The 27,933-nt window shown below is 46.4% G+C and overlaps 1 protein-coding gene across 1 annotated transcript in view; it reads right to left on the bottom strand.

Moving 5' to 3' along the window:
* Nucleotides 1-2,906: 2,906 nt before the first annotated feature.
* Nucleotides 2,907-27,933, bottom strand: part of TTLL4 (tubulin tyrosine ligase like 4) — a 30,206-nt gene continuing 5,179 nt past the window's right edge. The window contains 19 exon segments of the mRNA XM_079782534.1: nt 2,907-3,341; nt 3,972-4,057; nt 4,439-4,509; nt 4,659-4,869; nt 5,529-5,631; nt 7,186-7,317; nt 8,000-8,134; nt 8,423-8,521; nt 8,813-8,935; nt 10,197-10,325; nt 10,556-10,638; nt 10,739-10,930; nt 11,563-11,639; nt 11,974-12,084; nt 12,511-12,632; nt 16,952-17,015; nt 17,377-17,486; nt 18,376-19,736; nt 19,738-19,949. Of these exon segments, the coding sequence (XP_079638660.1) occupies nt 3,179-3,341; nt 3,972-4,057; nt 4,439-4,509; nt 4,659-4,869; nt 5,529-5,631; nt 7,186-7,317; nt 8,000-8,134; nt 8,423-8,521; nt 8,813-8,935; nt 10,197-10,325; nt 10,556-10,638; nt 10,739-10,930; nt 11,563-11,639; nt 11,974-12,084; nt 12,511-12,632; nt 16,952-17,015; nt 17,377-17,486; nt 18,376-19,736; nt 19,738-19,851 (3,486 nt within the window). The 5' untranslated portion in view covers nt 19,852-19,949 and the 3' untranslated portion in view covers nt 2,907-3,178.

Genomic DNA, 27,933 nt, shown 5'->3' with positions numbered 1-27,933 from the left:
CCAATAACTAATTCAACTGACAAGGGCAGTGGAATGTACTGTGTACCCAAACTGTCAATCTCCTTCACTGGTGCACTTCTGTATTGCCCCCAGGGCAATCAGGTATGTCCTTTGGCTCTGGTGACTAAATAGCTTGTAACCATAAGAATTAACCTGTAATGACAACTGTCCCTTGGCAGAGCTGTTGGGTAGGTGCGTCTGTTCTTTGGCCCCAGCTCCAGTTCAAGGTCTCTATTTTCTTTACTATGCTCCTCCCCTTCCCAGTCACCAGGCACCCATTGCTCCCTTGCTCTCCTTTTCTTATCAAAGCTTATCTTGGGGTAAGATAATAATGTCATTTAATTCACATATTTCTAATGCTTAATATGCTTCCTTACCCAGAGAATTTGCATGCTGTGTGCCTTGGGTGAAGGTGGCAGTGATGTGGCATCTAAACCCTGTCCTGGCCTTCTTCACCTCAAACTGGCTCTACAGCTGCTTCACTTCCCTTGTGGAAGGGGTTTTACATTTCTTACCTGTCTTCCCTACCCAAGACAGGGTTTGGATAGCAAATAGAAGGAGTGGCCATGAATTAAGTACCCTCTAAGTCCTAAGTGGTTTTACTATATTTTACTAAGCTTTCACAGCCCTGCAGTATAGGTATATTCATATTATTAAAAAACTGAGACTAAAAAAAAAAAAAGAAAAAAAAAGTGGTAGCTGAGGTCACACAGCAGAACTGAGATTTGAACCCAAGGTCAGCCTCTAATGCCCATGCTCTCTTCCTATCACAATACCACCTCTTTGTTAGTATTTATTCTAAGTCACTTAGTTTTTTATCAATCCTGAGTGAATCTGAAGTAAACAGCAATAAGCAACCCTTGTCTTCTACCCTAAATCTTTACTCCAGTGCTCCAGAAATACTATGTTCTGCACTCCCCTTTCTCCAAACAGGGTCTGGGTTAAGTTAGGAAAACAACCAACATGTCCTGACATTTATCCTACTATATCCCCAACTTTAAACTTTCAAAGAAATCTCATTACTTCTCCAAAATTCCTTATTCAGCTGAACTCCTTATACTATGGGTATTCATTGCTAAGTATGTATGCTGAATGCTTAATAAGCAAGATTTAATTTTCTCCCAATGATAAAAGGGAAATATAATACATAAACCTTATTCCTTCTCCCATCCAGCAAAACACACCTATCCTATACTCAAATGTGATAAAAATTAAAAACAATGCATGTATAAACATGTTTTAAACTACTAAGAACACTCTATTTTCATCATTTAATTTCCTAAGCTCTTTCCTGCCTCTCCCCCTCCCCACCCTCCATTCCCATCACACTGCAATGTTGGTTCCCTCTCCAGTTGCAGGGATGGAAATGGACTGGTTGTGCTGTCAGAAGGTAGGCCAGAGAATTGAAGCTAAATTGCAAGAAGCCAGCCAGCTCAGGCAGGCCTCTACACCGAAGCCCTTGACCAGACGACCAACCACAACAAAACTACTTACACAGGTGGCTAGTTTTCCTAGAAAGGCTGCTTACTGTCCTTGTCACAAGGCTCACTGTGACATTTTTGCATCCAGGTAGGACAAGGAGTTGGCTTCAAGGACCTCTCCTGCTGGGCTACCCCAGGACTCTGCCAAGCTTTCTTTCCAACTTGTCAACATAGGCTTCACACTGGCCAGCCCAGTCACCTACTTGTGTGGCCTTAAACCTAGTCAGACCTCGTAGTGATTTTTTCCATGGCTCCATTCCAACTTGCCACAGAACTCCAGGAGCCATAAAGCAGAGTAGTCTCCATCTTCCCAAAGCTCCAAATGATGGCAGAGCCCAGGACAGGACTGTGAGCAGAGCTCCCTGCCTGATGTGTAATGGGGAAAACTTGGGTATCACAGATGGGCCAGTGGCTTCTTGTTGGGCCCCGCTGCTAGAAAAATAAAGGGATGACAGGGCAGGGGAGGGGGCAAGCAGTAACCAGGAAGTACCTTTGTGTGGGTTAAGAAGGAGCACAGTTCAAGTGAAAACAACCTTTCTGACCCAAACTTCCCACCTTGGATTCCCTGGGTGCCACTTTGCCCCAGGGGAGAGAGAAGTAGACCTTCTGGATCAGATACAAGTGTCTTTGGAGATCTCCGTCTGTACAGTTCACTCAAACATTTATTGAACAGTCACTGTTTTACTGAGTCTTAGGGAGGGAGGTAGATTCAGTTAAGAGTACAAGAGTTTAAGCAGCAGTCTGACTGGAAGCCCATCCTACAATGAATGACTGCTTCTGAAATCCACCTGCCATGCCACAAGACTCTGCTTGCCCTAGCGAGCTGTGAACCAGACCCCATTAATCAGAGACAGTAAAGGAAGTAAAGAGATCATGAGCCTTCCTCTAGGTTATGGGGAAATCATAGCTCCTTCTGCTCTCCCCCAGGATTGTGTCCATTGATATACAATGGGATTATCAGGCTCCTTTACTGGGGCCATAGGAAATTCACAAATTGGCTCTCACCCTCAGAAAGCCAAGAGTTGAAGAGGAAACATCCATGACTGAGAAGTCTAGAAGGCTGACTGAGTAGTGTTATGAGGTCAGAATATGGGGGCCACTGGCTGGGTGGACATATGTAAAGACATATGGTCTACAGGTGGTGAAGCTCCCAAGACTAGCATGATAGGACATGGCTTCATCATGTCATGGCCTCTCCCTGTCTGTCTACTGAGGAAGTTTGAAGGTTTCTGAAAGTGGCTTCTCAGGATAAGAGGGAAGGAAGGGAGGAGGTGGGAAGACCTGAGGAAATGAGAACCTTCAGAGGAACCTCCTCAACTACAAAGGACTTCAGGCCCAAACAGGTTCACTATGTTTTCTCCTCTTGAACTCTAATTCAATCACTGCACCATGGCCTAAAACAAACCACACACAGCTCTATGAAGGTAGAAAGCAAACCCTGCTTTATAAGGCCGAGTAGCTGTCATCGGCTTCTCTGCTGAGAAATGAGGTACCAGCCAGTGAACCTTCTTCACCTTCTCCCTGTCCCCACCATCCCACCACCCCTCCAGATACCCATCTCTGTAATTTCACTGCTTCAAAAAAATACTCTGAAGAGGGGGACGGTGAGGGGGCAGGGGCTCAGACTGGCCGGCTGGCCAGTTCCCATGAGGTAGCTACACCAGGCTCCTGGGCAGGGGCTAGTGGAAAGAGGCCAGTCATGGGCTCACAGCAGCCAGGAGGGAGTCACCAGTTGACTGGGAGGTGGGGGAAGCAGAGAGTCTCAAAGTCCGCCCAGAGTATTTGTTCACAGGTAACATCTGCTTGGAGAGGCTGGGCTCTTTGCTGGTGTCTTCACTGTCTTTTGAGGAAATGGGTTTCCTGGGGAAAGAGGAAAAAAGGCAAGCCTGGGTCTTCTTGGACTTGGGTATAGTCCCATCTTCAAAGAGTGGTACGATTCCCTACGAGGAGCTGTGTTTTGTGTGTGTGTGTGTGTGTGTGTGTGTTTTTGTGTGTATGTGTGTTTTTTTAGAGAATGGGGACAAAGAAATAGCTGAGACACTCAACTATAGTTATATGGAGGTATAAATAATTGTAAAATATATTTATTTGAAGGCTTGAGAGCTTAAGTACAAGTATAAATGTGTGTGAGGGTAGGAGGGCTAAAAGATTTCCTAAAGCTAGTGGGTATGGCAGAAAGTGGCCATTTCTACAGATGATTCTGTGCTCAGCTCAGCTCAGCATCATGGGCATACCAAGAGCCAACCAATTGAAAAATGCTGATTTCATAACAGTCTGGGCATATCAGGAAAAGGATATTATAGCTGAAAATTCTGAATATCAACCAATTGAAAAATGCTGGCCTCATCATAATCTGGGAAGAGAGAAAGGAACAAAACTCTCTGAACTCATACCATTAAGATATTGTGTCTCAAATATAAAAATAAATTTAAAATAAATTTTTAAAAGTATCCGAAGTCCTACCCAACACCGTTTCCTTGCAGCACTCACCCCAGCTTGCCAGCCTCTGATTTGGAGAAAGCACTGACCATCACATCACCCTTTGGCACAGTCAGAAGTGATGTCGGGAGAGACCACTGAAAGCAAAGGAAACAGTGAGGCTAAAATGTTCCAGGTCTTGGCACTCTCTCGCACCTCTGCCTCTGAGTGATGATCATGGGCTTCCCCCCTTCCCTACCCTTCAGGCATGGGCCCACATGGGATAAAGTCTTGGTTTTCTCTCTATTGAGACAAAAAGTTGAGGCTACAAAGCACTTTTTGATCCTTGAAAGAAAGGCACCCAGGGAATCCTAGAGGCAATTATTCCTTTGAAAAGGAAGGGCCATGAGACACAAAGGGAGGGCCTAGGGAGAAGTGGGAGGGTCTGGACCTCTACCCAACCCACACTGCATGCTTCACGCAGAGAAGGGAGGACTCTGAGATGGAGCTGACCCCTCCCTCCCAATGGTATCACTTACCACTGGAGCAGACTCAGTGATGGCTCCTGTGTGGAACCCCTTGTAGCACCAACTCCTAAGCAGATCTACTCCTAGGACAAGATGAGTAGGGGTGGGATTTAAGAGAGCGGAATCAATTGGCCAATTCTTCTTGCCAGGGAAGCCCATTTCTTGGTCTACAGAGATTTAATCTCTCACTACTAGTAAACATGGCCTCCCGTAGGCAGGGAGGACACATCACCTTTGAGCTTGTTGCCATGGTACTTCTGTTCCCACTGGGTGGTGAGAATGTTGAAATAACGTGGCTGCTCAAAAAAGCGGAGATAGCGAGAAGAAATTCGAGAAGGAAAAATTCGTTCAAATTGACCCCGGCGGGAAAACTCGTCTTCCATCTCGACCAGAACCCGAACGTCATCTGGTGTCAGGACATCCAGCACAGATGCATAGAAGTCCTATGACCCAAGGAACAGGGGGGAGGAGAGTATGACAGAAAATATAAGCCAGAAACAGAGAATCAAGAAGCCAGGGGTCAGGGAGAACAACTCTGGGGCCCTATGGCCCCAGGACTCTCAGGGGACCACCAAGGCAGCCTGGTGAGCCAGCTCTGGACCTCATCTGTTCCCAAGTCTACTGAGCTTAGCCAGGAGATGAATACATTCTTGGCCAGGGTGAGGGGAACGCTGGGGCACAAAGGTTAAGTGATTTGTTGGATGGGATCAATATCAGAATCCAGCAACTCAGATTTGGCAATAGCCTTATGTCTGTCCTCTTCCATCCAGCTCCCTCACCTGCTCTGAGAAAGCCAAGCCTTCCAAGGGCTCACTGCACATCAGGGAAAGAAACCCAAAGGGTCTTCTACAGTTCTGAGGACAAGGGTGGGCTAGTATAGAATTTTGCCAAGGGCAGTGGTTCTTGAATACATGATAAAGGCCATCAACTCTCTCCCGAATGATGTACATGCCAACATATCTCTGCACACAAAGGAGGTTGTGGACCTAGACTAGGAAACCCTGCCCTAGACAGAAGAAAAATTGGTTCCAAATGTTTGAGTAGGGAAGCTTTCTGTTGGCACTGGGGGCGGTGGGGAGGGGTGGGGGCGGTAATCTCCTACCTGATCAGGAATTTTCTGGGTCAGGTAATAGGCTTTCTTCAACTTCTGTGCAGTGATTTGCTCTGGGGCCATTTGACATTTGTTCTTGGGGGAGCTGGGCAGGCTAAGGCAGAGGGCAGAAAGGGAGAAAGGGTAAGGTCAGCAGCTTTACATCCTGAGGACATGTGGAGAGAGGGTCCAGCTCAGGAAGACACCCTTTTCAAGAAAAGACAAAGAAGTATGGACAGATGTTAACTGAGTAGATTAGTGTGCAATGCACCCCATTCAAGCAGACTGTCTAAGAGTCAAAGAGCAAGTACCATGGAAAAACGTAAGGAGTATGGCCCTGCTGGTGTGGCTCAGTGAGAGCACTGGTCCATGCGCCAAAGGGTCTCGGGCTTGATTTCCAGTCAAGGGCACGAGCCTGGGTTGCAGCCTGAGCTGCAGATTTGATCCCCAGCTCTGGTGGGGGCGCATGCAGGAAATAACCAATTGATGTGTCTCTCATCTCAATGTTTCTCTCTCTCTCATCCTCCCTACATTCCCTCCCTCCCACGCTCTGTAAAATTTCCTCAGGTGAGGATTAACCAAAACAAAACAAAAAAAGTAAGGAGTACAAAGTGCCCTTTCTAGGTGCATTTCAATAGTTAAAAAGGGCCCTGGAATAATTACTGTATATTCAATTTAGTTTAATTTAGTGAACACTTACTAAATACCCAGCTCAACCCTACTGGCTATGTGATCCTGGACAAATTACTTGACCTCCCTGTACCTTGGTCTCATCACCCACATTACTACAATTATCACCGAGAGATACAAAGATGGCCTCCAAGGAGCTCACAGGATGGCAGGTGTCAAATGACAACTATAGCACAGAGCCCAACAAGAGTCTCTTAAGGTATGGTGAGGAAAGCAAGTTTTGTTACTGGCAACTTAGGAATTGAATTCCAGCTCTACCGCTTTGTAGCTGGATAACCTTAGGTGGGATACTTAATCCTGGTGATTTCAGCTTTCTCTTCTGTAAACTGAAGATACCAATACCAGCCTCATGGGGCTGCTATGGGGATAAGTTATAGGTTCTTCCTTACATAAAGCAGGTCCTGGCTAAATATTGGCTCCCTTCCCGCAAGAGTAGTTCCGAGAGCAGGCTTCATAAAGATGTTGCCCTGAGTTAGGCTTTGATGGATGGGTGAAGTCGAAACAGGGAGGTCTGGCTGAGGGGAATTTCAAGAGGAAGAAACCCTATGAGCAAAGGAGGGGACACTATGGGGAAACAGTGAGAAGCAACCAACGTTTTAGAGAGGAGACTGGATTAACTGATCTTTAAGGATCCTTCCAACCTTGAGGTTCTCTGAGTGGTCTGGTTCATCAGAGCACGGAAACCAGAAGAGGAGTAAAGCGAGGGGTGCCTTGGAAACGGAGACTGGGGCCTTGATGCCCATGTGAGGAGTTGAAAGCTGAGTCCGCAGGCCCTGTGGAGATTCCTGAACAGGTGAGCAGTATAACTAAACTTGCTTTTAGGGGCACAGACATGGCAGAGGTGTGTGGATAACTGTAGGGGCAGATCAAGCAGCAAAGGAGACCCAGCAGGTGGAACACACTGACATTATTCCTTCTCAGATTCACAAAGGGGCTGTTCATGCTGCCAGCCAAGCTGCAGACAAGCAAGGAGGCTGACCTGATGGAGCTGTTGGAGCAGCTGGAGCTGGGAATGTCCTCTGTGTTGGGCAGAACAAAGCCTGCCAGGTTCAGAAGGTCACGGATCATCTGGCCTTTGATGCTGATGTCCAATGGAGAGTTAGAGTGGAGGCTTCAAGGAAAGGTTGGAAAGAGTGGTAAAAACACACTCTAAAACTGTTTCCAATCATATGTCCAAGTCAGTGCTAGCTCCATTTACTCCCTGGCTTCCCCAGGATAAAAGGACTCTGATATTCAAACTCACGAGCACCATCATGGGGATCTTCCTGCCCCACAGATAGTGAGTAACCTTACTCAGGGAGGTTCTTGCCCATGACCTTCATTTGTTAGGGAAAAGCAAGTGGTGGGAGCAAGTTCAAAAGAACAAATTTTAACAACCCCTGCCCTAGCCAGTTTGGTTCAGTGAGAGCGTCGGATTGAAGGGAACCGGGTTCAATTCCAGTCAAGGGCACACGCCTGGGTTGCGGGCTCAATCCCCAGTTGGGGGCATACAGGAGGCAGCCAATCAATGATTCTCTCTCATCATTGATGTTTCCATCTCTCTCTCCCTCTTCCTTCCTTTCTGAAATCAATAAAAATATATTTTAAAAAAATTTTAACAACCCCTCTCCATCCTCAAAGAACCCTGAAATAATGGCAAAGAATGAGGAATGAATAAACAAACAGATGCTGAAGGGAAAACACAAATTCTAATGAAGGAAAAGTCTTCCCAAAGCCAGCAAGATTGGAGCAGAAATAGGACCATGAGCATAAAGAAAGGGTTCTGCTGTGAGTGCCCTGACACCACCACCTACCTCGGGGAAATGTTGACCTCCAGGACCCAGGGCTTAAGGTTCTCATCCAGCATGATGTCAAAACCAAAGAGCTCGTGGCAACTATAGGGCCGCCGCACGTACATCTTCAGCAGGCTGGTCACGTAGGGTTCTGACCTGGTCATATGGAGAAGGGAGGCCTTACCCAGAGCTGCCCTGCCAATGAAGTGGCCCAAAGATGGGAGAGCAAAGCAAGCCAGAAAAAGCAGCTCTCAAGAGGCCTCTGATGTGGGGCCAGCTTCTGGGGATGGATTTCATAGAAGAGCAGAATTTAACTCTATCCATTCCTTCCTACTCCCTTAGAAACTGAAACACAGCACTAAGTCTGGAGCACAGCAGTGTGGAACTCATGAGAAAAGAGGGGCTTTGGTGGCAGGCCTCACACCAGGTGGCAGTGTGACTCACGAGATGATGGTTTTGACAACAACATCCTTTATCTTCTCCCAGATGGCATCACTATTGACTCCTTTCTGACTCAGGTAGTTCCATAAAGCCTTCAGTGCCCTGCAACGTGGCAAAGGGAGTACAAGTATTTGGGGTTATATTCTATGAATTGAGTGCTGAAGAGAAAGAAAAAGGAATAAGAAGCACAAAAGTATTTTCTTCCTATCTCTTCTTTTGATGTTTTGAATTAAGACAGAGTTGAGCTTGGATGCAAAGAGACCAATTCTTTGCCAAGTGTTTAAATATCTTGGGTCTTATATTAATCTTCCATTCATCATCTCCTTGAACCTCCCCAAACCCCAGAACCCTGTGCTCCTCTAGGTTCCATTGACAGAGACACTGCCTAGGTACCATTTGTGGCCCTGGCAGGCCGTTTCATCTGCATTGGCCTGGTACTCAGCATTCTTTTTATTGACACTGTAGTTGGTCAGGTGCATGAACTTGTTACCAAGGCTCTTCATGGAAGGAGAATACCTGAAAGGAGGAGAAAAGCAGAGGTAAGATGAGGAGATTACAATCAGACAATGGTTCAAACATTTACCATATCCTGAGGAGGTAATGGACAAGCGGACAGATCTTTTCAGATGCACAAGAGCCTCAGAAGTAGGTGTGGTGGTAAGGTTTCTAGAACAGCACAGCTAAACTCCTCTCCTTTATCCGACCTCAGTCCTGCAGGAAGACCTTCCCCAGATTCACTGAAGTAGAGAACCTCCTTATTTCCCATTCCGCATATGATATTGTGATTTATAATCCTTGCCCTCAATTTTCTGACACACAGTTCCTAAAACCCTTGTAAAATCCTAAGTGATAAGAGCATTAGAGCATTTTTTTTCTAATATTGGCCATTGGCCCAGTTCCTGACACAGGACTCCTGAAACCCTTATGAAGTCCTATGCAATAAGAGTGAGTTTTATTCTAATGAAGAGCTTTGGGGTGGGCTCCTGGATAAGGCTGGTCACCAGAAAGAATAAGCCATGATTATAAGCTTGAAATTTTCAGCCTGGCCCCCCATTCTCTTAAGATGGGAGATAGGCTGAAAATGGATGAGTATGATCCATCATGCCTATGTGATAAAGCCTCCATAAAACCCCAAAAGTAGAGGGTTCAGAACGCTTCTGGGTAGGTGAACATGTGGAGGAGTAGAGAGAATGGTGCCCCCAGAAGAGGAATGAAAGCTCCTAGCCTACACATCTCTTCCATCTGGATGTTCATCTATATTTTTTATCCTATTCTATCATAATAAACCAGTGAACATTAGTAAATTGAGTTCTGTGAGCCACTCGACCAAATTAACAGAACCCTAGGAGAGGTCATGAGAATCTGATTTATAGCCGATGGGTCAGAAGCACATGTGGCGATGTGGACTTGTGACTGGCATCTGAAGTGGGCAGTGGGGAGCCTTGTGAGGCTGAGCTCTTAACCTGTAGGATCTGATGCTAACTCCAGGCAGATGATGTCAGAATTGAGTTGCACTGTGGGACACCTAGCTGGTATTGCAGAGATTTGCTTGGTGTGGGGAAAAGTCCCCATATATTTGGTGACCAGAAGTGTCCGAAGCAGATACAGAGGAGGAAAGGAAGACTAGGTTTTCCTACATATACCTCAAGTTCTTCTTTGCTAACAAAAACTACCAAAACATTTGTTATTTTTCTGTTGGGTGTCCTCCAGTTTCCGTTCCTCTCAGGAAAGCAAATCCCCAGAGCTGTCAGGGTGACACCTCACCACTAGCACATACTTGCAACTGGCAAAGCGGACGAGTCCATCTGAAAAGAGGTAAATCCGTAGAGGATCATAGCAGGTGACGTAAACATAGATTCGCAGATCAAATTTGCTGCCACTGATGAGGTAGGGTTTGTGTAGATACCTACGTACAGAAAGGCCAGCTTCAGGAACATGATAGATGAGGTAGGGTTCAGTGGGTAATTGAGCTATGACAAAAGCCAGCCAACAGTCCCCGAGATAAAAACTAAAACAGTTGGCTGAGGACAGTCTTTGGCTGGAAGGACAAAGGACAGAAGAACATGACAAAAAGGGAACCTCCAGGCTGAGGAAATAAGAAAATGGGAAGGGGGATCTGAGCTGCGGCAGACTCACCTCTGTACCAGAAGGGGCCTTTTCTTGGGGAGCTGACTCCACTTGTGAATGACCTGGATGCCAATGCCCCGAGCTGATGCTGGCTAGAAGTCAAGTGCACAGGAGATGAGATTTGCTCATGGCCAATACTCTGTTGTTCCCATTCTCAGACCATGACCTACTACCTCACTGTGACCCACTCACTGGTTTAACAATCCACTTTTGGCGGCTGCTGCTCTCCCAGGTTTTGCGCAGGAGCTTAGCATCCTGGGGCAGGATGAAGGACTGGGGGAAGAAACTGAACTCCTTCTTGCCAAAGCAGTTCTGCATGCGGGACAGGTTCCGCCACAGCCGGTCCTTTCGCCCAATTTGGAATGAACCTGGGAAGTGGTTTAGCTACAGGAGGGACAAAGGGTGAGAGCAGGGAGAGGGCCCAGGTAAGATCATGAGGAAGATGGCAGGACTCCCTCTCCCATTCCAACTTCCTTAGCAACTTTCTAAGCTCCTGTTCGATCCTCTTTTCACCATCTCATGGTCCTCAAGAATTCAGCTGCCAAGCACTCACCAAAAAATGATTAAAAGACAAAACAACAAAATTTAGTGCCTTCCAGGAGTTGACAGTTCATGACATATAATACCAATTAAGGCAGATATGATATCCACCTTAAGTGCAAAGAAAAAGCTATTAAGTCTTCTTCCACTACAGCCTATAATACAAAGATAAGAAAGTACCTGGCCTTCATTCAGTAAGGCTGGGGCAAGGGACTCACTCATTCCAATATGAGACGAATTTCGTGCATGGGGCTTCTAGTTAGAGAATAATGTCTTTGAGAGGCTGTGACTGCCCAAGTCACTGCAGCTGAACTGCTAAATGTGTGTGATCTGCTAGGGTCACACTGCACCCTCTCCTGTACTTTCTCCACTCCTCTATAAGCCTTTCTGACTTCTGTCATCCACCTCTTCCCCCACTACCAATCTCCTTCTGCCCAGTCCAAACCCCTAAAGAGCCCCTCAGAAAGAGCTCCTACCTTCTGGTGCCCCCGAAGAGATCGGAAACTAGAAGACTTCATGTGGTGACCCCAGCAGCCCAGCCAGTCATCATTTTCTATAGAAGACACACCAGGGAGTCAGTCCCTAGGACAGAGAGATCCCCAGAGGCCCGAGAAATGCCACTGGGGCTGGGCATATAGCTCTAGACCCTATTTTCTAAGAGTTACCATGGAGCTGTCCTACATGAGGTCCTGGGGTCACAGGTAGAACAATGACTCTCTGTCTTCCAGTTTTGAGGAATAGGCTCCAGCCCAGAAGGAGTTCAGAGCTATGTCATATGAGACTGGCAACTTCAGGACAAGATCCCCACATAGCAGGAAGTATCCAGGGCTCCCTTCCTCCCAAAGCCCATCTGTTGGGACAGATTCAGAATAAGGCAAGTGACTCACTCTTGCTGATTTTGAAGTGGGACCGTCCAATGGTCTGTTTGACAATGTTTGGGGTCACTGTGCTCATCTTCCACCGCAGCAGCTTCCTTTGTTCCCAGGGAAGTTTCTCCACTGGGAGAAAGTGGGGGTGGGGCGGTTGGAGAAGAGCAGGAGAGTCACGGTTAGAAGAGGAAAGAGATGGCATTATTGCTCAACCTTTCCTGGGTAGGTAAGTCACTAAGTATTGTTTCTGATCAGAGTTTCAGTGGGGAAGAGGGGGGACTGCACAGGAATGAGCGCAGAAAGGAGGAGAGGTTGAAAGGGGAAAGAAACAAGGTTAGAGGGCAAGAATAATGCATGAGATTATGGGCTGAGAAGGATCAGCTCAAGGACAGACACGGAAAAGGTCTGCATATCAAACCGGTGAACCAGGTGGAGGACCAAGCACCATAAGAGACATTCTGGAAGGCCCCTCCAATCCTTTTGCCACCTCCTCCCAACTTTGCTAGCACCCTTCTCCTGGGGCTCTTCTGGGCTTACACAATTGGCCAGGTTTACCTTTCTCATCCCGAGTGCCAAAATAGATGGTAGGAGGCACATTGGGAAAGAGACTGTAGATAAGGGCCGGCCGGACAACTTTCTCATTGGAAAGAGGTTTGGTCAGAGCCTCAATGCAGCCCCTAAGAAGAGAAACAGACAAGTGGTACAAAGGGAAAGCCATGGTCCTGAAGTATTGTTACTACTACATATAATTTCTTTGGGAGTGCTGTCTTTTAATTGTACTTCTATAAGTGCTCAATAATTATTTTGCAAATATCAATAAGGTGCTAACCTATATATAGTCACACCTTTAAATGTTACCTGAAGACAAGGCTTTTGATACTTCATTCTGTAATACAGCTCCAAAATTTCCTGTGACAAGCTACAGGCTGGGGAAATCTCTGAAAAGAGTGGTTCTGGCCCTAGCTGGTTTGGCTCAGTGGATAGAGCGTCAGTCTGCAGGCTGAAGGGCCCCAGGTTTGATTCTGGTCAAGGGAACATGCCCAGGTTGCCAGCTTGATCCTCAGTAGGGGGCGTGCAGGAGGCAGCCGATCAATGATTCTCTCTCATCATTGATGTTTCTATCTCTCTCTCCCTCTCTCTCCCTTCCTCTCTGAAATCAATAAAAACAAAATAAATAAATAAGAGTGGTTCTGAGAGCAGGTAATGAGTTTGGGTGGCTACTAGTAGAGGAATATGCTACACTAAGACAAAGAGAAATAAATGAAGAGAGAAAAAGAATGATATGGATAATTTAAAAAGGGGAAAAGCAACAAAAAAAAAGAAATAGTGATACTTCTAACTCATTTTATATTTAGACTTCTCTGAAGATAAACATGGTTGATTAATGCTCTCCTCCATCTTGGAAATTATTTGACACCAAATTATGTAACAACTAGAGGCCTGGTGCACGAAATTCATGCGGGGGGGGGGGTGTTCCACAGCCCAGCCTGCACACTCTCTAATCTGGGACCGCTCAAGGGATGTCCAACTGCCCGTTTAGGCCCAATCCCGACATCCCTCTCACAATCCAATAATGTTGGCTCCCAACCGTTCACCTGCCTGCCAGCCTGATTGCCCCTAACCGCTTCTGCCTGCCAGACTGATCACCCCCTAACCACTCCCCTGCCAGCCGTATCGACACCTAATTGCTCCTCTACTGGCCCGATTGCCCCTAACTGCCCTCCCCTGCCGGCCTGATCACTCCCAACTGCCCTTCCCTGCCGACCTGGTCGCCCCCAACTGCCCTTCCCTGCTGGCCTGGTCACCCCCAACTTCCCTCCCTTGCAGGCCTGGTCACCCCCAACTGGCCTCCCCTACTGGCCCAGTCACCCCTAACTGCCCTTCCCTGCCAACCTGGTCCCCCGCAACTGCCCTCCCCTGCTGGCCTGGTCACCCGCAACTGCCCTCCCCTGCTGGCCTGGTCACCTGCAACTGCCCTCCCCTGCTGGCCTGGTCACCTGCAACTGCCCTTCCCTGCTGGCCTTGTCCCCCGCAACTGCCCTCCCCTGCAAGCCTGGGTGCCCCCCCAACTGTCCTTCCTGCAGGCCTGGTTGCCCCCAACTGCCCTCCCCTGCTGGCTCGGTCATCCCTAACCGCCCTCCCCTGTAGGCCTGGTCGCCCCCAACTGCCCTCCATTGCATGCCCGCTCACCCCTAACTGCCCTCCCCTGCCAGTCATCTTGTGGTGGCCATCTTGTGTCCACATGGGGGCCGCCATCTTTGACCACATGGGGCGGCCATCTTGTGTGCTGGAGTGACAGTCAATTTGCATATTACCTCTTTATTATATAGGATATGGCAATGTAGGTCTGGGAATCTGGGGCAGTGGGCCATGGGATCTCTATGTTTGTTCAACAATGGCTTGGCCAAGGCTATGTCATGGGGTCTCAGAACAGTGAATATCTCAACTATCTATTAGGTACAAGGTGACAGACCCAGTCCATTTCTTTAAATAGCACTGAAAATAGAGAGAAGAAATGACTCTCTATATTGAGCTGATAGAATCCACAAATATTACTATTTAAGATTAATTTTTAGTTTATAAACAGCCATTCTATCTGTTATTTTGCAGCATAACAGAAATAGGCACAATATGTAAAACATTAAAGTTTTAAACCTTAGAAAATTTTAATAAATTTTAGTGGGTCAAGTTAAATAATAATTCCCAATTAAATAATTCCAATTAATTCAACTCTATTCCTCATTTAAAAAATATTTTATTTCAAAGGCTTTTAATTTACTGAGTATCAGAATTTAAGATTATTGAAAATCAAGGAGAATGAGTTAATTTAAAAACAATGACAAGTGGCCCTAACCAGTTTGGCTCAGTGGATAGAGCATCGGCCTGTGGACTGAAGGGTCCCAGGTTCGATTCTGGTCAGGGCATGTACCTTAGTTGCGGGCACATCCCCAGTAGGAGGTGTGCAGGAGGCAGCTGATCGATGTTTCTCTCATCAATGTTTCTACCTCTCTATCCTTCTCCCTTCCTCTCTGTAAAAAATCAATAAAATAAATATATTTTAAAAAAACAAAACAAAAAACAACGACAAGTGACACTCAGGTAACATTGCATGTCAACTGCAATTGAAAAATATAATTTTTTAAAAAGCAAAGCAAGATAGGAATGTAATATGGTATAGACACTCTGGAAAACAATTTTTGAAGTTTCTTAAAAAACTATTTGTACCCTAGCTGGTTTGGCTCAGTGGATAGAGTGTTGTCCTGTGGACTGAAGGATCCCCCGGATTCGATTCTGGTCAAGGGCACATGCCCAGGTTGCAGGCTCAATCCCCAGTAGGAGGCATGCAGGAGGCAGCCGATTAGTGATTCTCTCTCATCACTGATGTTTCCATCTCTCTCCCTCTCCCTTTCTCTCTAAAATCAATTTTAAAAATACACACACACACACACACACACATCTATCTACACTAATAAAAGAGAAACATGCAAATTGACCATCACTCCGCTACGCCCACCAGCCAATCAGGAGGGAATATGCAAATTAGAAGAACAAAGATGATGGCTGCCCAGCTGCTCCAGGTGTGGAGTGGCCAGGCGGGGCAGGACGCCTGCTATGAGAGGGAGGGTGGGGGGGTGAAGGGATCTATAGGAGCGGCACTCCAGCACAGCGAAGATGAAGACTGCAGACGCCAGAGTCTGCAGTGAAGACGAAGATGGCAGACTTGGGCCTGGGTCTGCAGTGAAGACGAAGATGGCAGACTCCGGCCAGATCAAAGGCCTGGGTCCCGGGTGCCAGAGGAAAACCGGTGCTGGAAGCCAAGGGCAGGAAGGTCTATTGCACGAATCTCTTCATGCAATGGGCCTCTAGTATATATATAAAAGCACAAAGACCCTTATGGCGGAACGATCAGAATGACTGGTTGCTATGATGCGCACTGACCACCAGGGGGCAGACGCTCAATGCAGGAGCTGCCCCCTGGTGGTTAGTGTGCTCCCACAGCTGGAGCACCACTCAGCCAGAAGCCGGGCTCACAGCTGGTGAGCACAGCAGCAGTGGCTGGAGCCTCTTCCACCTCCGCAGCAGCGCTAAGGAACAGCAAGCCAAGCAGTAAGGAGGAGCAGGCGGGCAGTAAGGAGCAAGCAGGCAGGCGGTTAGGAGCGAGGGGTCCCCCATTGCGAGAGGGATCTCGCATTGCGAGAGGGATCTCGCATTGCGAGAGGGCGCAGGCTAGGCTGAGGGCTCCACCCCCCCTGCACAAATTTCATGCATTGGGCCTCTAGTATATATCTCCTAAACATGCAATTACCAGATGACCCAGAATTGCACTACTGGGTATTTATCTCAGAGAGATGAAGACTTACGTTCATGCAAAAATATGTACGTGATGGTTTATTCATAATAGCCCCAAACTGGAAGCAACCCACATAACCTTCAACAGGTGAATGGTTAAACAAACTGGCACATCCATACCATGGATACTGCTCAGTAATAAAAAGGAATGAACTATTGATATGTGCAACAACCAGGGTGAATGTGCAGAGACTATGCTGAGTAAAAAAAGCCAATCCCAAATGGCTACATCATTCCATTTGTATAACATTCTTGAAATGTCAAAATTATAGAACAAATCAGTGGTTGCCAAGGGTTAAGAGCTGTTGGGAATAGGAGGGAAGTAAGTGTGGCTCTCAGAACAATAACAGGGGTCCTTGCAGTGATGGGAATGTATCTTGACTAATGTTGGTATCTTGGTTATACTACAATATACCATATCTTTGCAAAATGTTACCATAGGGGGAAACTGAGTAATTTTGGGGATCTCTATATATTATTTATTACAACTGCATGACAATCTATGATTGTCTCAAAATCAAAAGTTTAAAAAAGTTTAAAAAGACAGAAAATTTTTGTTAGCTGCCTCTCAAGAGTACTGGACTTAGCCTCTCCTAAAGAGACAGAAAATGAGCATCTATCAATGATCTATACAACCAACACTCACCGAGAGATCACTGCTATCGACTCGTTGGAGGAGACAGCACTGAATGAGGAGCACTCTGAGTCTCCTGGCGGGGGGAAAGCAGAGAAGTTCTGAATGGGAAAGGCTGCTACACAAACTCAGGAAGCCTACGCAGCTCTTCCTTGGACATCCTGGCTCAGCCTTCTTGCGGAGCCATGAGCATCACTCTGCTGCCTTGTACTGCCTTCCTTGAGCTCAACAGCAGCAGGGAGAAGGCAAGACTGGTAGGACAGCAGGACTAGAGAACAAAGTCCCTCAAAAGCCACTACCCACCACCCTTGGACCCCCAAGGCGAATGAGTAATGCAGGTGACAAAGTGGATCTAAGACCTGGTACACAATTGTTAGCCCCCTTCCCGAGCGGTAGTGACCAATTCCCAGTTGGAGGTGAGAGGGTCCCCTACTCACCCTCCTCCACTTCATTCCCATCATTGCTGCAGCAGTCTTCCAAACCATCTACCAGCTCTTCTTCTAGATCTTCAGCCTCAACCTGGTCTGGCTGGAGGTCAGTAGCTGAACTATAAGAAAGAACCATAGCCCAAGCCCAGCCAATTCCATAACAGAGGTCACAGTTAAGATTCTCATTCCTTCATCATCTTCCAGTGTTTGTCTCTTCCCTGGTCACCAATCTGCTATCTCTTGCCTGAATCTCACAGTTTATTTCCCTTGCTCTCAGAGCTTAGGTCTAGCCATAGTTCCTCAACCCTACACCCCCTATTCTGCAGAGGCACTATGTCTTCCATCTTCTCTGAAGTCCCTCTGAGCATATAAGTCTAAAACTCTGCATTCAAAACACCACCAATGAATGTCTGTTCATTGGCTTCAAAGTCCCTAGACCACTCTCTGGGAACTTAGAACAAGAAAAGCCTTGGTGAATCAAATTAGTAACAAGAAGCTAAGAGAAGAAACCAAGTACATGTATGCCCTAACTCTGAAATGGCTGTCACTCCAAGAATGATTGAGAACCTGATCTGGTTTGGAATTAAGTAGAAAAGTCACAGCCCCCAACTCGTGTGTTTGGAATTTTTATTTCTCCCTGGTTATAACCTAAAGCAGGGGTCAGCAAACTCTTCCTCTAAAGGACCAGACAGTAAATATTTTCAGTTTTGTGATCCAGTCAGTCTGTCACAACTACTCAACCCTACCATAGCAACAGGAAAGCAGCCATATAGTACAGTAGTAAGTGAATGGTCGAGGCTGCATTTCAATAAAATTTTACAAAAGCAGACAGTGTGCGGGATTTAGCTTGGAAGCTGTAGCTTGCAGACCTTTGCCCTAAAGTGAAAACCATAATTCTAGAGCAGCTAAAAATTAAAACCAACCTTCAGAGACGCAGGGCCAGTGTCAGCGAGTTTGGGTATATATAGTCTATTGCTCTAAATGAACCAAAAACTTCCTCCAACTTACCCAATATCCTTAGCAGGTGAGTCCAGCTCCCTGGCTTCTATAGGCTCCTCCTTCCCATGCTGGTCCAAATGGATAGAAGAGAGGTGGTTGGCCACATCTGCTAAGTCACAGGGCTGAGGGGGAGAAGGCAGCACTGGCGTCTTGTCTTCTCCTGGTGGTGGGGAGTCGACCGCAGACCCACAGTCAGGGCTATGGCTGAGCCCACTGGTGTGTGAGGCAAGGAGGTGAATGCTGATGCGTTTGGTACAAAAGACTGTATTGTCCAACTCCACGGTGTCTGAGGCTCCAGGGAGGATCCTATTGTCTGCCGGGGCACCCTCCTGGGGGGACTGCTGCCCTACCACAGGAGGTTTCCACCGCCTGTTCCTGTTGAGGAGATCCCATTGCAAGCTTGGGTTCACAAAACAAGACTGTCCAAACTGGGAGCCTTGCCTCGGCTTCTCAAAGCCTCTTGCAGTCAACTGCCTCACAGCCTCAGTGAACGGAGCCTCCTTGGTCAGAGCCTGGGAAACAGGGTCGCCATTCAGGCCACAGGGATGTGGCTTTATCCTCATGACTAAGTTACTGTGGTTGTACTGCGGGGAGGCAACACTGGTGGTGGAAGTGTCTAAGGAGCTAGGGGTAGATAGGGTGCTATGGGCAAGGGCACCATGTACAACAATGCCATTGCTCTTGGGTACCTTGTGTTCAATAGGCTGGAATGCACAGTCTCCAGTGCCCCCTGAATGATGCCAGGACACAAGTTGGATTTTGGGTGAGGACAATGGCTTCAGGCCCTCTGTGGCCTGTGATAAAGGCACTTTAGTGCTATTTGGCCGCGTGAAGGAGTTATTCAGCATGGGCTTGTAGGAGGGTGAAGGGGACGAGTGTGGAGATGGGATCTTCCCTGAGATGGCAGAGGCCAGCCTCTTCCCTGAAGGGTTTTCCCCAGCTGCTCCCAGTGTGAGGTATGGATCTACGGATGAGGATGCCATGGGCTGGGCCATGGGGGAGACCGTGGAAGAAGTGGCCTGATTGGCAGTGAGTCTGACAAGGAGGCTCTTTTGGGGGACAGAAAAAGGTCTTTTTTCTGACGGGCTTGAACGTAAGCAGAAAGACTCCAGCTGCTGGTATGTTTTGTGTCTATGGTTGAAGCGGCGGTACAGCAGGGTACTGCTAAACAAGTCCGGGACAGAAGGCAGGTAACAGGTGTTGCTGTGGCCTGCAAGGGCAGCTGTGGTCCCAGAGCTACATGAAATGCTGGGACAAAAGAAATATGCTGGCTGGGTTGGGAAACCCAAGAGGTGTAGGTCCAATCCTGCTGAAAGGGTGCCCACGTGCTTCTCCAGCTTCCAGATTGTCTTCGCCTGCTGATGAACCTGAAGACCAGACTTTGCCCTCAGAGGATTTCTCAGATGGCACTTTGCCAGAGGGACCACTCTGTGCGAAGCTATTTCCCTGGCCAATACTGTAGTGTTCAGTTCCTGCTGAGGCCATGAGGGGCCCACATCATGGCAACATGGCCTCATGGCCTGGCTCAGGTAAGGTGCCACACATCTCCAGTAACAACAGCTGCATCCTTGAAGTCTGTCAGCCTGAAGGGGAGAGAAACAATTGGAATGTTACAGTCCCAAGAAGACAAATACAATGCTACAGTGGTCCTTGAGTAAACAAGAGTCCCACTTCAGTATTTCTTGGGTGATCAGTCTTGGTCGTCATTTGGGGCCATGAGAGAAGAACACTAGATTCCTAGAGTGTTTTCAAGTGGTCTTCCTGCTGCCCTCATGTGATCAAACCTGGCTACAGGTTTAGGACTGATAAAGTCCCAAGGACTGTGACTCTAAGGCTCTGCCAATTGAGAGCCTGCTCACATGCTTACTCAGAGAGTGCTATCCTCTCTCTCCGAAAAAAATCTTTCTGTCTCACCATTCACAACTTTACCTGAGTGTTTTCCTTCCTTCTTTCCCTCCTCTAACACCAGTGTGGCTAGGAATAAGGCAATTATGGGAGTGGCATAGAAACCAGCCAATATCTTCCTCCTCACCAACCAATTCTGAAAGGTCAAAGATCATTCAAGAAACATATTTTACATCTACTGTTCCCTGACCAACTCTAAGCAACCCCTGGTGTGGTCTGCTTTTCACGGGTAAGTGTGACAAGTTCAGATATGGGCAGAGGATTCCCCTTGCTGACCTCTGGAGTTCATTCTGGAATTTAGACAGTAATTTCATCTCTTCAACAGTCTTGCCAACTGTACAGACTTCAATTCCATCCCATGTGTTGATGGGAAATAGAAGAAACAAAGTAGATAACAATATTTTTTTAAATATATATTTTTACTGATTTCAGAGAGGAAGGGAGAGAGAAATAGAAATATCAATGATGAGAGAGAATCATGGATCGGCTGCCTCCTGCATGCCCCCTACTGGGGATCGATCCTGCAACCTGGGCATGTTGCTCTTGACCAGAATCAAACATGGGATCCTTCAGTCCATAGGCCAACACTTTATCCACCAAGCCAAACTGGCTAGGGCTAGATACCAATATTTTTTTACTTAAAATGACTTTATATCCAGCAGCCACAGTGGGACAGGAGAGTTTAGAGAGTAGAACACAGAGGCAAAAACAGGACAGAAGCCTTCTTTACTGCATATCCCGGGCTTCAGTTTGGGCTGATCTTTCAAAAACAACCAACCACTTATTACTTGTGAAGTTTTCCAAGAGTGTCCCGGGCACTACCACTACTCACAGCCATGCTGCATCAGCAACTACCACCCCTTGGTGACTCACATTAAGCAGAGCTCTGCCGAATAGCAAATCCATTCAATGCTAAAACAACACAGCTGGAATGTTTGGGGAAAAGACAAGGGAGAAAGTACCATAACCCCCACTACCTAGTGGTGAGATCAAATTAGAAAATTCACATAAAGCACAGTGTGTAGTCCACGCTAAACATTCAAGGGCTGGTGGTTATCACACTCATTATTACTAACACCAAATGATCTGACCTCAGAAAACACATGGAGCAGGCAATAATTATTCCCCACAGAATTTCAGCATATAGTACAATACTCTTTTTTCCTAATATGTATTTTTATTGGTTTTAGAGAGAGGAAGGGAAAGGGAAAGAAACATAGATGAAAGATAGAAACATCGATTGGCTGCCTTCCGCATGCACCCTGACAGGGGATTGAATCCCAAACCTGGGCATGGGCCCCAACCTGGAAATCAACTGACGACCTGTCGGGTGCACGGGACCATGCTCAACCAACTGAGCCACAGTGGCCAGGGCCAAGTAATACTCTTTTTTTATAAAAAGACACAACTGTCTTGCCATTTGGGAACTTTTGTGATACTTGTTATATTACCACTAACTAGATTTTCAGCTACAATTCTAGTTTGGTGCTAAAAAGCAACTGAAAAGTGGGAAATAGGATAATTATATTGTCTCTAACTACCGCTCCACCAGATATTTGTTAATCACCAAGGGACACACCATGACTTTACAGCACAGAAACCTGGCAGACCCTACCTTAATCAAGTGGTCAAAATTATCATCATCAGAAATAGAAAAAATTGACATTAAGTGTCTCATGATATGATGCACTGAGAACATATCATTGCTTCTCTGATTTCCTGCCAAAAATGCATATAGTGAAGGCATGAGAAAGATCAGACAAGGCCAAATTGAAGGTCATGCTACAGAATAACTGGTCTGTACTTTTCAAATGTGTCAAGCTCATTAAAAAACAAGAAAGGCCAATGAACTATTCAGATTAAAGGAGACTAAAAAGACATGACAACTGCCCTGGCGGGTGTGGGAGGGTCGTCCTGTGAACTGAAGGGTCTCAGGTTCAATTCCTGGTCAGGGTACATACCCAGATTGCAGGTTTGATCTGCAGTCCGGGGTGCATGCAGGAGGCAACCGACTGATGTTTCTCTCTCACATCGATATTTCGCTTTCTCAAAAACAAAACAAAACAAAAAAAAACACCACACAAAAAAAAAAACCTGTCCTCAGATGGGCACTAAAACAAACTAACAAAAAAACCAACCATGACATTGTAACCTGAAACAGATAAAGGACACTGACAAAACAACTGATAATATTTGAATATGGTAGATCTGATAAAAGCATTACAGCATACCAGTGCCCCAGTGCACTGATTTGTGCACATTGAAAATAAATTAATTAGAAGGTGGCCGGTGGGGCTGGACTAGGCAAGATGGGCTGGAGTGGCCCTGGAGCCAACCTCCTGCGGTCCCTCCCCAGCCAGCCACACCTGGTGCAGCACCGCGGCTCAAAGGGCATCTGCGGAGTGAGTGGGGTCCCTCTGGCAGGTGGGGGTCCCTTGGCCTGGCCTGTGGGGATCAGGCCTAACCCGGCTCTCCAACATCCCTCCAGGGGTCCCAGATTGCGAGGGGCAGTTCTCGGGTGACGCACCCCAGAATTGGGCTCCCTCCTCTCTGGTTCCAGGATGTGTCACCCAAGAACTGCCACTGCCAAATGACCACAGCTCGGCAGCTCCCGTATTGAGAGTCTTCCCCCTGGTGGTCAGTGCTCATCATACCTAACAGAGGATCAGACAGTCGCTTAGGCTTTTATATATATAGACTAGAGGCCCAGTGCACGAAATTCTTGCACGGTGGGGGTGGGGGGTGCCTCAGCCCAGCCTGTGCCCTCTCGCAGTCCAGGACTCCTCAGGGGATGTCCGACTGCCAGCTTAGGTAAGGTGCCACACATCCTGAGATGGCAGAGGCTAGCCTTTTTATTATACAGGATTCTCCAGATAGTGGCCATGGTGCTCTTGATAAAAAGTAGCTTAAAGCCACTGGATGGCTCCAAGGCCTATGTAATCTGACTCCTGACTCTCCCTCTGACCTTATCAGCCACTGTTCCCCCTCACCAGGCAAGTTCCGGTACCCCTCACTTCTTACCGCCTGCCTGCTTGCTGCTCCTTACTGCTCGGCTCACTGTTCCTTAGTGCTACCACAGAGGCGGGAGAGGCTCCCACCATCGCCAAGCTGAGTCCAGCTTCTGGCTGAGCGGCGCTCCCCCTGTGGGAGTGCACTGACCACCAGGGGGCAGCTCCTGGGTTGAACATCTGCCCCCTGGTGGTCAGTGCGCATAATAGCGACCAGTTGTTCTGGCGGTTGTTCTGCAGTTTGGTCAATTTGCATATTAGGGTTTTATTATATAGGATGGTATTACACCAATGTCAATTTCCTGATTTTGATCATCATACTATGGCAATGTAAGAGAGTATCACTGTTTTAGGAAATATTTAGGAACTGTCTAGGAAATATTCTGATGTAAAGGGGCATCATGTCTGGAAATTACTCTCAAACATTAAAAAAAAGTTCACAGTTCACATAAGAATGAATAATAAAGCAAGTGTGGAAAATATTAACATTTGATAACTCTGGGTAAAAGTAAATAGGGATTTTTTGTACTATTTACAACTTTTTGCAGGTCTGAAATAATTTCAAAATAAAACAAGTTAAAAAAGAAAAATCTACTTCAACTTTTCTTTGAAATTAGACTGGCAAGAATGGATTTTACCAGTGAATGACTCAAGCCAATACAATAAAACTCACTCCTGGTTCCATTACCTGAAGCAGGCTTGACTGGGTGATCCACCTGAACTGAGGTCACATGCCTGATGAAGAGCCCCACCAAAACACAAGCCTTTTCAATGTAGCCACTGGAGGTGGCCACCTTAGCATGAACTAGCCACCCAGCACACTCCACTCTAATCTGCCAGTGAATTTGTAAACTATGGCGTAAGGGGAGTTTAAGGAGGAAGGCACACACTACACCTGGCGGATGAAGTTTAATAGCACTTTCTCTGGGGCCCATCAACACACAGTGTGGGGGGAGTCTCCAATTTTTAGAAAAGAAGTGCTGTTTAAACCTGATTCTATGTGAAAACCTCACTACCCAACAAAACACAAGTCCTGTCTTGCCTTCAACTGAGAGAGCAGCTGCTGTCAGCACCAACCTGAAAAACAGGAACCTAGATGCTAAAATAAGGACTTTAGGGCTAGAGTCAAGAAAACAAGGGGACAGTGTGGGAAGCTCAAAGTTCTCTATGACTGCTGTTATTCAAGGAAAGAACACATTATCTTTTAATCTTCTTGAAATTAGATGGGAATGTCAGATTTTAGTAAAAAGTCATGCTAAGGGAAGTGGGGGGAGGACTAAAAAAATAGGAATGATCAATCATATTCCTCATGTAACATTTTAGAGTCAATTAATCTTTTGGAGTCAGAGACAGGAAATAAGCTGTAATTGCACAAAGAAGAATTCAATAAAAAAAATATATATATATCCAGGCAGAACGGCCTAAGTCCCGGAGACAGGTGTTTATGCAACACAGAAACTCCCAACATGCCCCGTGGTAATGACTTCACCCTAATCTCAGGAGATCTTCACTTCCACTCATTCAATCATCAAATCCTTCCAGCTTCAAATATATGTCCTTGAATCCATCTATTCTTCTTCATGTCCAGTTATTACTTTAATCCAAATTACTATAATCTCTCATCTGCTGGTTTCCCTACTTCTATTCTTGCCACTTCTTATAATCTACTAGAGGCCCAGTGCACGAAATTCATGCACGGGTGCGGTCCCTAGGCCTGGCCAGTGATTGAAGCATGAGCATGAATGGTGTGGAAGGGCAGGTCCCAGCTGACCTCTGGGCCCTGGGCAGCACCCAGGCCCCCAGGCCCCTGCTCGCCCCCCTCTGCCTGAGTCATCAGGCCCCCACCCGGCTCCCTCAGCACCTGGGAGCCGGGCGGCGACCCCACCCCCCACCACCGCCACTGGTCGCCATCTGCAGGGTGGTCAGGGAGGCAATCGGGCCTCACTCGAACCCGCCTTGGCCTGGCACTGCCTGCTCACCTGCTCACCTGCTCCACCATCCCGCTGCAGTCCCACTCCCGTCAGGGCCCATCAGGGTTGGCAGTGCCTCCACTGCCACCCACTGCCAGAGCCATGTTCTTTGCTTCCCCCTGGTGGTCAGCACATGTCATAGCAAGCGGTCGAACTCCCAGTGGAGGGGACAATTTGCATATTAGGCTTTTATTATACAGGATTCTCCAGACAGTGGCCATGGTGCTCTTGATAAAAAGTAGCTTAAAGCCATTGGATGGCTCCAAGGCCTATGTAATCTGACTCCTGACTCTCCCTCTGACCTTATCAGCCACTTTTCCCCCTTACCAGGCAAGTTCCTAGGGTCTTTGTGTTTCCTCTACAACACTGCTACACCCCTAATTATTCCCTATCACATTACCTTGTTCTCGTCTGTTTCATTTTTCCATTATCTAAAATTATTATATATTAACACTACCTTATAACTGCTTAAAGAAACAATGGAAGAATAAACAGAAACTGATTTTTTAAAAACAGGTTACAATGGGGTATGAGACTTCTCTATGTATACCTTGTGCTATCATTTTAAGTTCTGAGCTATATAAATGAATCACCTAGTCAAAAACCTTATTAATTATATTTTAAAATGAAAACTTTAATTATTTAAACATTCCTTTGCTATTTGTCTTCTTCTCTTTCACAATGAACGTTCTATTGTTCGCACAGCATATGCTCAGCCCTGAAAATGTAATCAGGGTTCCTTAAATATTTGCTGAATAAACAAATGTGTCTACAATAGGTATGACCAGCAAAGCCACAAGATGGAACTCTTCAGATTAAACAGGTATGTGGCTCCTCTCCTACCATATCTCCTTGTTGCTACTTTATTCACTGTTCTTGGGATCTGCAGTTTTCTTTTCCTCCTCCAACTCTGCCACAGCCACCCCCAACACCTTCAATAATAGCTATTCCTCCTGCTGAGGCTCCCTCCAAAATTTTCCAGTGTCTCTCTTTTATCCTCTCCCACATCAAACCAATTTGCTCCCACGATTTCAACTATTATCTTCAGGAAAACAGTCACTTTTCAGACCTGACCTCTCTCAAGCTTCATGTTCTCATCATCAGCTATCTGCTCCACCTTCTCCATGTCCATGTCCAACCATTTCAATCCAGCTTGTCAAATTAGCTCTGTACCTTGACTTATCTAATTTCTTTCAGTGGAACCTTCTTTCTCTCAGTCACCTAAGAGGACAACTTAAGTCACTTCTGCCTTCTTCCTCTGCCAAACCAGACACAAAACTTATGAGATTCTTTCTTCATAACATGCTTCCCCTTTATTACACCCATCACCTGGACTATTACAACAGCATACAGACTGAACTGAAATCTGTATCTCTAGGGTCTGCCCTTTTAACTCCTTCCTGTGCTGGTCTTAACACTCAACTCCTAGAATAAACCTTCCAAAGCTGTTTGCAGGCCTTTACTAAGCCTCTTCCTTTTGAATCTTTATATTTTACTCACCGTTTTTTACAGGCCAGCTCAAGCCCCTCTCCTTGAATATCTGTGTATTCATTCCTCTAATTTGACACTTTGCAAAGGTTATCTTTTACCACTGTTTGTTCTCTTTTCATATATATAGATATGCCTCATAAACTCCATGAAGGTTTTTTAGGGAAGCCCTGTGTATCTCTAACAGACAAATGCAGAACTAATCTGCTAGAAGGGGAAGATCACTGCCCTAGCTTGGCTTCCTCCTCAGCAATGCTGCCCAACTCTCCTCTCACAACTTCATGGAGGTACTAAGACTCCCTAAAATAAAGTTTAAAAAACAATTCACTTGGGAGTGATGGATATGCTCCATGTCAATTATACTTCCCCAAAGCTGTTAAAAGTTTGATTAAAGGGACAAGAAAGGAGGGTAAAGAACTACAGAGCATTCTAAAGATGAATAAAATGGCCTCAAACATCCCTTTCTTTGTATTTGCATGGCTGGCTCAGCCCAATCCGTAACCTCTCAGCCCTCCACCAAGTGCAGGACTGTCACAGTAGAATCCTGACAGACTTCCTTGGCTTCAGCCTCTCCCCCTCTAAAGTATCCAGTCTCAGGAATCTCAACATCCTGCTTTGTCATCTTTATACAGCATTCAGAGACTGCTTATCTCTTTCTGCCTTCCACTCTTTGTGGAGTAATTCTGCCTCAGAGTTTCTCTTTAAGTAAGAGTGAATGATGAGCAGCCTAGGCTTAAAAAAATCTATGGTTGCTGTCTCAGATCACTAAGTCTCCAGGGACCAGGCCCAGACCAACTTGGACAAGGTATCTATTTCTACAGAAAGCAATTATTCATTACCCACTGATTGAATCACTCTCCTCTATTACAGGAGGGTGTGTGACTCTTGGGATCTGCAGTTTCCTTTTCCTCCTCCATCTAAGTGTTTCCTCGGTCAATAGGGGAACTCAGGACATCAGAAATGGTTCCGAGTCTATAATTCAAAAGATCTCTGATGAGATTACTTTAATTGCTCAGTAGTTATGCTACAAGATAGAATTGACTTATGCAGAACCAGATAAAATGGGAGGAGTACAGGAACCAGACTCATTTTATCTTATGAGATAAATCCCAAGCTATGTCTCCCTAAAGAATGTTGGAGGAACAATGAACTTACTATTACTATTATTATTTTTTTTTTTAGCAATGAACTTCTTA

This window comes from Cnephaeus nilssonii (genome assembly GCF_951640355.1).
Source record: "Cnephaeus nilssonii genome assembly, chromosome: 10".
NCBI classification, from domain to species: domain Eukaryota; kingdom Metazoa; phylum Chordata; class Mammalia; order Chiroptera; family Vespertilionidae; genus Cnephaeus; species Cnephaeus nilssonii.
The sequence above is the reverse complement of the archived record's forward strand: the minus strand, read 5'-3'. Positions and strand labels throughout refer to the sequence as shown.